A 12,564-nucleotide genomic window follows, 5' to 3' on the forward strand; every position below is an offset into this window, starting at 1 on the left:
AATACGGGTCTATTATTTCCTAATTTTATTTGTTTAATTTATTCATTTTCCACTTTTATAATGTGGCTGTCTCTCTTTTTTATGTCATATATTTATATGGCTGACCCCTTTGTTCTAACCTGATTTTGTACACGTAACATGTTTTGATCAAATATTAAAATACACCAGAAACATATAGCTGAGTTATATAATATGTGTGTGCGCGTGCAGGATCTGAGATAAAAGGAATATGGATACGAAGGGCTATCTGCTTTAGCTGTCCCGAAGTTCAAACTCAAATGCTAGAGGGTAGGTAGCTATCAAACAGCATCCACCGTTAATTCTTGGGCTATGTTTCGTCTGAGTGATTAGCGGGGTTTTACTGTCACTCTTGTAGCTCTCCCATGTCTTGATAAGGGCGAAGCGCATTTTTACGAAAGGTAGAACATAAATCTTAAATCATCGGATTCATAGTCTGTACCTCGATCACACCAAGCAATCTATAATTTTTATCGACGTTTCCAGGTCTATGAATGTTATTTTGAACTTTTCCTAACTTTTGAGACATATTTTTGTCCTTGACTTTTTAAGGTGTAGGTATTTTTCCGAACATTTACCTTGAAAAACAAACTGCCCGAAATTTGAAGGTTTTCAGGTTTGTTGTATTTTGTGTCTGCGGGTGTACATATATGTACACTTGATGCTATTGTTTAAGCACGGCGAAGAACATAGTTTTGGTTTGAATCATTATTGTAAATACACGAAAAACACGCTTAACTTTTAGTCTCTCAAACAACACTGTCGCTTTCTAGTAATTCTTTATTATTTATCTTTGACTTAAGCGAGTCCGACGTCTGTCGAAAAATTTGGCTTCAAAGGCAAACTTTCCAATGAATTCTGCTGAATTAGTCAAAATTATTATTACCATTATTTCGGTTAAGCAGCAGGTGGACTCGCCAAGGCAACAATGTTTACAAACCTGCATCTGGCGATCGCACGTCTGGCTCGAGCTCTGGGAGACGCACAAATAGGTTTTCGTAGTGAAGGATAACTCACGTGACTTTCCACTTGTGTAAAATAGTGATAATACATATACAGTGGAAACTAAAACGACGGCTGTTTGTCCATCTGTCACGCGGCGCACCTGTTTAACATCTGGAGATTAGTCACTACACATTGAGGCACCAAGATAAAAATAATAAGTGATGAATAAACCATCATATAAAATACGGCCTTTTGCTGCTAGAGGGCAAACGACATTTTTAAATTTAATTTCGAATAAATGATTTAAAAAAAAAAATAATTGAAGTTTAAAGTTAAACTTAAAGCTCATCATTGAGCTTATATGTGCACTTTTCATCACGAGTATAGAAACCTGGTTTCTGGTGGTGTAAATCCGCAAATATTCCGCTGTGCCACTAGGTGGCGGGCAACAAAAAGAAACCAAACTTAAAATTCATAATATTTCCATTTCGGGTTTTGTGATTTTTAACTCATTTCATATTTATTGTTTCGTAATTCATCAATCTCATCATGACATCAAATTACTTCCTCAATTCCTCAAAACATAAAATAAAAGCCTGAAATGTTTTGGTTTTATTATTGTACGTTCATGTTGATGTTGTTCTTAAATGTTTGCTTGTTAAAAAAATGTATTAAAAAGAGACTGTAAACCACTAAGCCATGATTTATATCCAAACTCTAAACTCTTGTATTAAAATCCACCATGAAGTATTTTTGACGTAGATGTGTTAACAATCTGATTAGCGTATGAGAGTTTCTTGTAAGATTGTTATATAAAACATATAATATGTTTTACTTGAAGACCTGGCCCGGCATGGCCAAGCGTGTTCAGGCGTGCGACTCGTATTCTGAGAGTCGCGGGTTCGCATCCCCTTCGCGCCAAACCTGCTCGTCCTTTCAGCCGTGGAAGCGTTATAATGTGACGGTTAATCCCACTTATCGTTGGTAAAAGAGTAGCCCAAGAGTTGGCGGTGGGTGATGATGACTAGCTGCCTTCTCTCTAGTCTTACACTATTAAATTAGGGACGGTTGGCACAGATAGCCCTCGAGTAGCTTTGTGCGAAATTCAAAACAAACAATACTGGAAGACCACTTCACAGATCGTATTAATATCTTAGTACTAGTCTGTTTGTTTATTTGTTTTTTAACTTCGCGCAAACCTACAAGAAGGCTATCTGCACTATCCGTCTCTAATTTAGCAGTGAAAGACTAGAGGGAAGACAGCCAGTCATCACCACCCACCGCCAACTCTTAGTCTACTCTTTTACCAATAAATAGTGGGATTGATCATCACATTATAACGTCCAATAGCTGAAAGGGCAAGTATCTTTGATGATTTAAACCCATGACCCCTCCAGCTTGCAAGTCGAGCGCCAGAACCACATGGCCATGCTGGAAGAACAATGATAAGACCACATTCATTTATAACTTATTATCAAACAAATAACGGTGGCCATTTTTATTTAAAAATAACAATGATAAAATCACATTGACGTATAACTTACTACAATACAAAGAACAGTGATGATTTCTGTTTAAAAATTAACGATAAGAAAAATTAGCATTTGAACAGTTCTGGTTTAAAAAAAAATAAAATCATTATATGATTAATGAAGATTTAAAAAGGGGTGGATGTAATATGTCCGTTAAAATCAGTAATAACAGGATAAGAAAACGCATCACTTGTAATGTACACACACACAGTACATATGAAATATTTTCATTAGATAAAATTTACTATTTGTAATATATTTAGTGTATTTCCACCCATCCACCCCAAATAAATGCGTGCAAATAATCTGAAGTTTAACGTGCAATCATATGAAACATTTAGTTTCTACCGTAAAAAATTATTATTATAGAAATATTACTTAGGCAACGAATCATCTGTCACATGAAGAGTTAGAAATCAGGTTTACTTTTGAATAGAATGAATAATAATTTCATTCTTTGAATAATATTTTTAAAATATTTCTCTCATTCTTACCTTTACAAAGTGAAAAACGTTTATTTTTTCGAGGTACATCTGTATTCCTTCTAAGAATCGAATTTAAAAAAATATACTATAAAACCAAAACTATCTGTTTGTGTGTTTTGAATTTCGTGCAAAGCTACACGAGGGCTATCTGCGCTAGCCGTTCCTAATTTAGCAGTGTAAAACTAGTCATCACTACCTACTGCCAACTCTTGAACTACTCTTTTAGCAACGAACAGTGGAGTTGACTGTCACATTGTAACGCCCCCACGGCTGAAAGGGTGAGCAGGTTTGGTGGGACGGGGATTCGAACCCGGGACCCTATGATTGCGACCGTAGCGCCCCCAACCAAGTAGCTATGCCTATTTGTTCTCGTCAATCGTAAGTTTGTGTTTCCATCAAGTTTTAACGCCCCTACGGCTGGAAGGGCGAGCATGTTTGGTGCAACGAGGATTCGAAGCCGCGACCCTCAGATTACGAGTCGAGTGCCTCGACCACCTAGGAATACCGGGCCTAAACTATATCTAATATAACAAAATTAATAGAGTTTCGTGAAGCTGAACATAATAGAAAGTTATTATGACACATTATGATTACTATTACTAAATTACTATAAAACCTAAACTATCTGTGATATAACTAAATTAATGTAGTTTCGTTAAGGTTATTACTAAAATAATTAGTCTAATTTATTTAACAGCAAATTGGGAAAAATCTCGTAAAAAAGAAATTAATGAACTACAACTTAATACATTTTTTTGCACGCGTTCTTTATCACGTGCAGAGTTTTCTTTTTTAAATAACGTGTCATAAAAATTACTTTTACTTTTAGGACATCATACTTGTAATCCATAGATATGATAATTAGGGTTAGATCCACAGGTCTTTGAAGTTATTTCACAAATACATTACTTTGGCAACATCAGCCTTACATCATTATTTGTTTGTTTTAGAATTTTCATACAAAGGTGTACTTGAGCTTACTGGTCCTTAATGTTGAACTGATTCAGATTAGATGAAAGGCGGTTGGTCAATAGTACCCCTTCTCCCCCTCAGGCTCTTATTTAGCCGAACAGTGAGATTTGATCGCCACTTTTATGGCGAACGACCCACGAAGAGCATTTTTTTTCTGTCCATGTGTGTGTGGTAATTGGACGTGAACTGAAACTCCGACGTTTAACATCCCGAGCACACTAGCCACAAGGTCACGTTCGGCCCTTTACATTACTACCAAACGTAGGGTAAAATGTATCAATCTACTATATATTTATTAAAATTCTTAACCAGAACTTCGCTCGCACGCCTTCTTCTTGAAAAATTCGATAAATTTAACTTGGGTAAAGAAACAAGTTTACTGACACTAGTTATTAACTTGTCAATATGTGAGGTCATTCACATCAAGTGATTGAAGATTCAATTGGTCTCTGGTGGACAGTGTTTGATCGAAATAGTTTATCCTTTGTGTAGATCACACAATAAACTTAAGACACCTGTTAGCTCGATACATACACGAACAAAAAAGAAAATCAAATAGTCTGGTGGTGTTTTTTTTTTGTGTTTTTTTCCAACTGGATAAGTTGTTAGAACGTGCAGCATGTCGAAGTATACAGGGTGTCCCAAAATTCTGCAGTCACAGGGATTTCAATGAATTTTACAAAGCGTTTTCCATGTACCATTCTTGAGTTTCGAAATAAATTTGAGACAATATTTTCGTTCTCTTTGATCACTGTTTGTTTATTTGTTGTTGTTTTTTAATTTCGCGCAAAGCTACACAAGGGCTATCTGCCATAGTCGTCCCTAATTTAACAATGTAAGACTAGAGGGAAGGCAGCTAGTCATCACCGTCCACCGCCAACTCTTGGCCTACTATTTTACATACGAATAGTGGGATTGATCAACCAATTATAACGCCTCCACGACTGAAAGGGCGAGCATGTTTGGTGCGACGGGCCTTTGAACACTGCCAAGCATACTGTTGTCATTATTAGAGGTTTGACGCTTGTCACAAATTCGTTGCTTCATATGTTCGATGTGTAAGTAGTCCACCAGAAGAGGGAACTCTGTGGGAATCAAGTACAGAGATCTTGGAGTTCATTCCTGGGGGCTACGTCTGCCAGTCCAATATCTTGATGAAGTATCTGAAGAAAACAAAAGCTGAAAACTACCCATGGTGCCAGATTTTTGGACACTTTGTATACTGATTAGAAAATACATACAAATTATAAAAAAAAATGAAACAGTTTCAAAAACAGACAGCTGTACGTTCATCTAGTATAACGCCGTCGTTAAAGTGTGAGTTTCAAGGTCTCACATCACAGTATATTTCTGGGGTACCTTTATTTTTATGTTATGAAAATATTCCGTAGTTTGACAGATCTCTGAAGCTCACATAATTCCTAATCATGCATTGTTTACAATAAGAGCAATATGAATTGCCTTCAGAACTAGAATTTATAAAATTGATAAGTGTTAAGACATACTATGAACTATCCAATGGAAAATATCCAAAACTATAAAGACTAAAAACAGCTAGAATGAATTATAATAGTAAACAAGTAGCCAATGAATCGTAATTCTTCATATATATTAACCAATCAGTGGTCAAGAGGAAGAATGACAAAAAGCCGTATGCTCATGATGGATTGGTTAATTCGCTGATTATAGAGACAGGTGAGGATGTCCTTTTTTTGTGAAAGCTCAAGCACTAAAGAACTTCAGAAAAAAAGTAAAAATTCATAATGTCAAAGATCTGAAACATACAAACTACTATTTATTAATGCATTTGGGAAATAGGATATTTTGCTTTGGAATATACTTGGAAATTTATATGAATAAACACAAATACTGTCTCTTGTATGTCCATGTATCTCTATCATAAGGTTTGGATGGATCTTTACCAAAATTGGTTTGTTTATTTCTTTTTAATTTCGCGCACAGCTGCTCAGAGGCTATTCGTGCTAGCCGTCCCTAATTTAGCAGTGTAAGACTAGAGGGAAGGCAGCTAGTCATCACCACCCTCTCATCAACTCTTGGGCAACTCTTTTACCAACGCATAGTGGGATTGGCCGTCAGATTATAGCGCCTCTAGACTAAAAGGGCGAGCATGTTTGGTGATACGGGGATTCGAACCCGCAACCCTCAGACTACAAGTTGAACGCCTTAACCCACCTGGCCATGCCGGGCATACCAGAATTGATATGCATGTTTATTAGGTCCATCAAAACATATATGCAAATTTTCAGTTTCACATATTCTGTTTTGCAGTTTTATGAACCGTTTTTTTTTTGTTTTTTTTTTACAATTACATATAATGGAAGCAATTTCTCATGTACTGAGATAACCTTTGATTAATTTTGAATTTAAACACTATCAGTCCGGAAAACGAGTTTCCCAACGAGTTTTAAACAGTTTTGGTATTCTCTTAACAAATCTTGGTTCCCTCGATTTCAATAAACACCTCGAATATAGTAAATATACTATATCATTCGAGGACCCACGACTTTCTTAGTTTCAAGATCCCTAAAAACATACAAGCCTCAAGATAAACAATAAACAACAGTACCATCAATACCAATAATTACTGTTAGAGTTTCCTATTAACAAACAATAGTACTGTCAATGCCAATAATTACTGTTAGAGTTTCTAATAAACAAACAACAATACTATCAGTATCGATAATTACTGCTAGTGTTCCATATAAACAAACAACAGTACTGTCAATACCAATAATAACTGCTAGAGTTTCCTGTAAACAATCAAAAGTACTGTCAATACGAATAACAACTGCTAGAGTTTCCTATAAACATACAGCAATACCGTCAATACCATTAAGTATTGTTAGACTTTCCTTTACCAAACAACAATAACGTCAACACCATTAATTACTGACAGAGCGCTCTATGCGTTTTAGTTTCAAAAAGAACAGTGATTCCAACAAAGGTTTTGTAATTTTTATATCGAGTATTGCAAGGGGTAAAAATACAAATTTATTCAATAGGAAGCAATACATGGGTCCTGATGGCAATGAACTCTGTATAGAGAGTTAGGAAATTTGAGGAATAAATGAAAAGATAACATTCTTTATATAATTTGAACCCAAGCAATGCCTAAAGAGTTTAAGTTGTCTATATATCTTATTCTGGTATCATTGTTCACAAAGTATGGATACCAAACAACGCTTAACGAATATGCATTGTTGGAGTGTAAAATGCAACATATCTAAGGATAGGACACACTTACTTAAACGTTCATCTTTGTTTAACTTCCTATCCTGCTAGTAAAAATCGCGATTTAATAACCACTGTGCAACTTTTTACTCAACAATAACCAGACCACTATCTTTTCGCACTGGACTTGTTATTTTGTGCCGCTCCCTAGCGGCACAGTGGTGTATTAACAGTAGAAACTGGGTTTCAGTACTCGAGGTGGGAAGAGCAGAAATAACCCATTGTGTTGCTTTGTGCGTGACTACAGACAAAACAGAATTTGTTATCAGCATGTTAGGTCCTAAAAGTTCCTGTTTTTTGCAAGAATAAGCCAAGTTATGCGCATGGTTTATCCTTAGGATAGTGCATTCTGTTTAACATTTTTTGTACTGTGGTATTACTTCAAATTGTATATGAAATTTCAATAAGTTTTTGTCAAATAGGCTTAAGTCTTTCATATTTCTTTTCTTACACGAGTAATAACTATGCTCGCTATATCATTTTATGTGTCTGTAAGACCAGTGTAATTTCTTGGTTTTCAATTTTTTCCCAAAATGTAAATATACTGTCTTCATTGTTGTTTGATCTGGTAAACGTTTATTTCTATCAGTATTTTATCAGACTCGACAGACCCTGGAATTATGCCAGACTCAGTAGAATTCAATGCAAAGCAAGCGACATCTAGTGGCAGTGGTTGCGTGCAAGTACTGAACCAGAAACATCACCCAGTACAAGGTATGAGAAAATTGTTACTATTCACACCTAGATACGTTTTTTTTTAATTTTTCTTTTACAGAGCGTTACATAATACACCTACGATGTTAAGTACGAAATGCGATTTTTGCGGGAACGGGACGCGAGCATTGGACCCTTGGAGTCACAGTTTGGCTCAGTAATTATATTTCGACATATCAGACGTATTTTTTTTTGTCATGAATAAATTCTTTACTTACATAGGAAGCACAAGTGTTTCATAATCTTTAATAATTTTTATTTACTGGGTCCTTTATTTTCGTGGTAACTACGTGGAGTAAATAAAACTTGTAATGTCATCCATGTTACCATTAACAAACTAATGTTTCCTGTGGTATCCTCATGTGCGCTGATTACCCTTGGGTAGGTAGGATCTGCGAAACAACATAGGATTCCAGTAGAAAACTCTACGCAAAGCTAAACTTTATTCCACGATCTTGACTGATTGTTAATAATTAAAGAGAATGGACACCAATGTGAAACAATATTCAGTTTATTTGTTTCAATAAAACACAACCAAATATGACTACCGTAACAAAATACTACGATTCATAGAAACATCTACTGTAAATCCGTAAAAGAAAAAAAATCCAGAACTGGTTATTTCACAGTGAGAAAACATTGACATACATAAAACCACACACTCACACTTTTCTAAAGCGCGTGTGCTACCTACATCGCTACCCGTCGTGTCCATCGAAAAATGGAAAGGTGATACCCAGTCATTACTTGACTTGCCAGTGGTAAGTATCGCTGTTTACTTCCGCTTAGTATTTTTAACTTTACAGAAATTTTTCCTACGGGTGAGTTGCCTAGAATAATAGGCTATTTGGTAGAAAGGAACTTCATCACTTCTTTAACTAGTAGTCTTCGTTAAATCTACATATATTCATATGTACGATATGAAAAAAGAAGACAAACGTTAGGAGTTCATTTTATTATAAGATAAAATTTGATGGTCTATCACAAGACACAAAGCCTAAAGAATACAACATATATGCAAAGATGTGAAAGTGTTAAACGTGAAGAAATGCTACGTTCATAATTTCTATGGTTGTATGGTCAGTGAGAAATACTTTAGATCTTACATATTAGTACAGAAACTAGCGTTCAACAGAGTGAGTTGGATTTTCCACTGATGAAATTTCTGTGACGTTACATTTTACAAAAGAAAAAACATATGGTATTAAGATGGACAATGATAAAAAGTGATAAACTACATATCTGAAAACTGTTAATTGTAGCCAGTTAACGCATAACGAACACAAAGTTCGTAAAAAAAAATACCACCATGTGTCAGTACAAGCTGAATATACTTTGCTGCATTAACACGATGCTTTTAGAACTACAACCTCAGAGATAAGCACGTTTGCACGTGTGTGTATGTGTCTGAGTAGGGTGCGTGTTCATTGCTAAGTAAAATGAGTATATTCAATTAAGTAGATTTTGTTATTAGAGGGATGGTATCGTGTGTACTTGAATGTGTGTGTGTGTGTGTTTACTAAGCGAACTAGTCAGAATTTTTTAGCAGATGTAGAATCGGAATTATCTGTGTGTGTATTTATTTACTAATGTTAAACAGCTGTAGCATTTTTTTTCTCTCTTTTAAGAGCTCTTAAATAAAGGTCAGATTTAGGGTTAACATCTAGAGGACAATAAATTACGAATAACTTAAACAAGAAATATTGTAAATATATATATATATATATATATATATACTTCGCATCTACGATTTAATATTAACATATTTCATTAACATAATACGGTTTGGAATTAATAATAATTAATAATATAATTATTATTTTATTAAGGTACAGCGACATAAGATAAAGAAATATATGAATAGTTTTAATTTCTTTATTCAACATGGCGTCCGATAAAAAGCAGGATATGAATTTAACCGGGTGTATTTATGTGTGTTTATGCGCTTATCTAACTGGCCGTTTGTGTTCATATATTTCCCAATATTCGAATTTCACAAATAACAAAAGCAAAATGTACATTAGAAGATTATATACTGTTAGCTAAAAAAAATGAAATAACAAAAATTTCATCGGCTTTCTGTTTGTTTGTTTCTTTTTTAAGTTTAACGTTGAAGGAACAAGTATGTTCTTGCGTCTGACATTCACACAGTGTTAAAGATTACGACACTTCCTGACTTTTGGCTCCTATCAAGTGGCAACATGCTCAGCTAGTATTTAGAACGTGAAAAAAATTTTGCAGTTGTGTTTTTCAAAATTATTGTAATTTTTGTTGACGTTCGCGGGAGTTAAAGAAGATTGAACCACCAGTAGGAGCTGAAATCAATTCAAGCCCTCCAACGAGCGTTAAGTATAAAATCAGGAGTGCCAAATCAGTTCCCCTACATCTCAATCACTTTCTTAGTATATTTCTGTTTTTATAGTACTGGCGACACCAGTGCTATTTAGTTGGATTTCTCCCTGACAAAACCTCTGTGGCGTAGCATATTTGCGCGAAATTCAAAAAACAAACAAAACAAGCTAGTAAAAATTAGTGCGATTTTTATGATTATTATGATATAGTTCAACTTAGATGTCACAATGAGCTTTCTGGACCATGGATTGAGCAGTTACAATAATTAATAAATATAATACTTACGACTAAATAATAAATGTACTCAAGCTCAGACATATGTGATGCAATCAAGCATTGAAATGCGGACCGAACTGTGATGGTTTTCTGCGTAAGGTGACATTTAGTGACAATTTTGAACATCAGCCAATAAGAAAATAGAAGTTTAGTTAGATAATGGTTAAAACATAAAATGTAATCAATAAGTCCGTGTTTGTTTGTTTCTTTTTGGAATTTCGCGCAAAGCTACTCGAGGGCTATCTGCGCTAGCCGTCCCTAATTTAGCAGTGTAAGACGAGAGGGAAGGCAGCTAGTTATCACTACCCACCGCCAACTCTTGGGCTACTCTATTACCAACAAATAGTGGGATTGACCGTCAAATTATAACACCCCCACTGCTGAAAGCGCGAGCATGTTTGGTGCGACGGGGATTCGAACTCGCGACCCTCAGATTACGAGTCGAACGCCTTAACCCATCTGGCCATGCGGGTCAATAGGTCCGTGAATAACACGAACTGGAAATCTTCGGTCATTAACCTTAATTAAATACTAGCTTTCCTCTTTTGTTTTGTTTGGAGCTACTCATACTTTGAATCACGTATTTAGTTCTGAACTACTTATCGATGAAAGTGTCTTTTGGTTTGAATTTCGCTCAGACGGTTATCTACAATAAACCATCTCTAATTTTACACTGATAGACTAAAAAAGAAAGCAGCTAGTTATCACCACTCATTCCCAGATCTTGAGATGCCCTTTTACCAAAAATAAAGATGGGATTGACAGTCCTATTAGAACGGCTGAAAGAGCGATTATGTTTAAGAGATTCGAACCCGCGACCCTCAAATTCTACACATTTTCCTTTTTTGTTTCTTTTCTCCCAAGCGTTTACTTTTCTGACGACAAAATTAATGTTTCGTGTCTAATATGATTTGATATTTAAAATATTGCTGCTAACAGTTAGAATATTTCAATGCGCCAAAACAAATTACTGAAAGAAACAAAAAATTAAAATCTTGTTATGATTTAAGACCTTGATTATTTTAATTCAACTCGCCGCCACTAGAGCTTCAGATGAATGACAGCAGACAAGCACAAGTTTTTTTTGTATTTTTTAAATCAATGTTTAAAAAAATCAATGACCCCCGCTAGTACAGCAGTAAGTTTGCGGATTTACAATGCTAAACTTCGGGGTTCGAATACCCTCGGTGGGCTCAGCAGATAGCCCCATGCGGCTTTGCTATACGAAAGCACACACACACACACACAAAGAAATCCATGATACATAGAGTAAGAAAAATATCTGAGAAAATGCTAGAGGTATACAAAAAAAAAAAAAAAATTTGAAAGTTAGAAGGTAAGCAATGACAAAAATAAGTGATTTAACACATGTTAGTCTCTCTAAAGTCGAGAAAGACATACACTGTCTGTCACTCAGCAGAGGTGGACCGTACCCTATGATGACGAATCAGCAGAAGTTAATAACAAGTTAAGAGAGTTGTAGATTGAGTCAACGTTAACAGAACTTTATGTGGACATAGGTTAAGGTCAGTTCAGTGATCTCTTAGGATTTAGGTACAGTTGTTCATGAGCATAAGCTCCATGCCAAATAGTAGGTTGCTACTCAGTAACACACACCGCCATAAAGGCGTTGCTTGTTCAATTGAACCGAGTTTTATAACGCAATACACAGGCAATTCGAACTCTGGACCTTTTGATAGAAGAATTAGGGTAAAACGCTAATGAAATATAAGGTAATATTGATAAAGTACAAAGCAAACCAATTTCCTCATGAAATATAAAGTGGAATTTTTAACACACTTTTGACAGTTTGTTTGACATGAATATTGAATATTTCTTGAACTGCTATCATGACTAATTGAAGTATTTCTTTTTACCAGGGTTGATGTTAATGGAAGTAGTAACGTTGTGAGAGAGAAATAATGAGAGAATAAGAGTCGAAAGAAGAGAGTTACAAAAATAATGAAAAAAAAATATTACGTTTACTTAAAAATGTAGAATAGTTGTAGAGTACTAAA

General features: G+C 35.2%; 1 protein-coding gene across 5 annotated transcripts in view; it reads left to right on the forward strand.

Annotated features, from left to right (window-relative positions):
* The window catches only part of LOC143237942 (protein CBFA2T3-like), a 48,044-nt gene that overhangs the window by 14,292 nt on the left and 21,188 nt on the right, over window positions 1-12,564 (forward strand). For 2 of the 5 annotated variants that reach the window (XM_076477710.1, XM_076477711.1), the window contains exon 2: window positions 7,805-7,918. The exons of 1 other annotated variant lie outside the window; for it this stretch is intronic. In XM_076477710.1, the coding sequence (XP_076333825.1) occupies window positions 7,805-7,918 (114 nt within the window). Of the gene's footprint in view, window positions 1-7,793; window positions 7,919-12,564 lie in introns of all 5 variants that reach the window. 2 more of the 5 variants (XM_076477712.1, XM_076477713.1) reach the window with 1 other exon arrangement.

The sequence above is a fragment of the Tachypleus tridentatus genome, chromosome 13 (assembly GCF_004210375.1).
Source record: "Tachypleus tridentatus isolate NWPU-2018 chromosome 13, ASM421037v1, whole genome shotgun sequence".
Classification (NCBI taxonomy): Eukaryota; Metazoa; Arthropoda; class Merostomata; order Xiphosura; family Limulidae; genus Tachypleus; species Tachypleus tridentatus.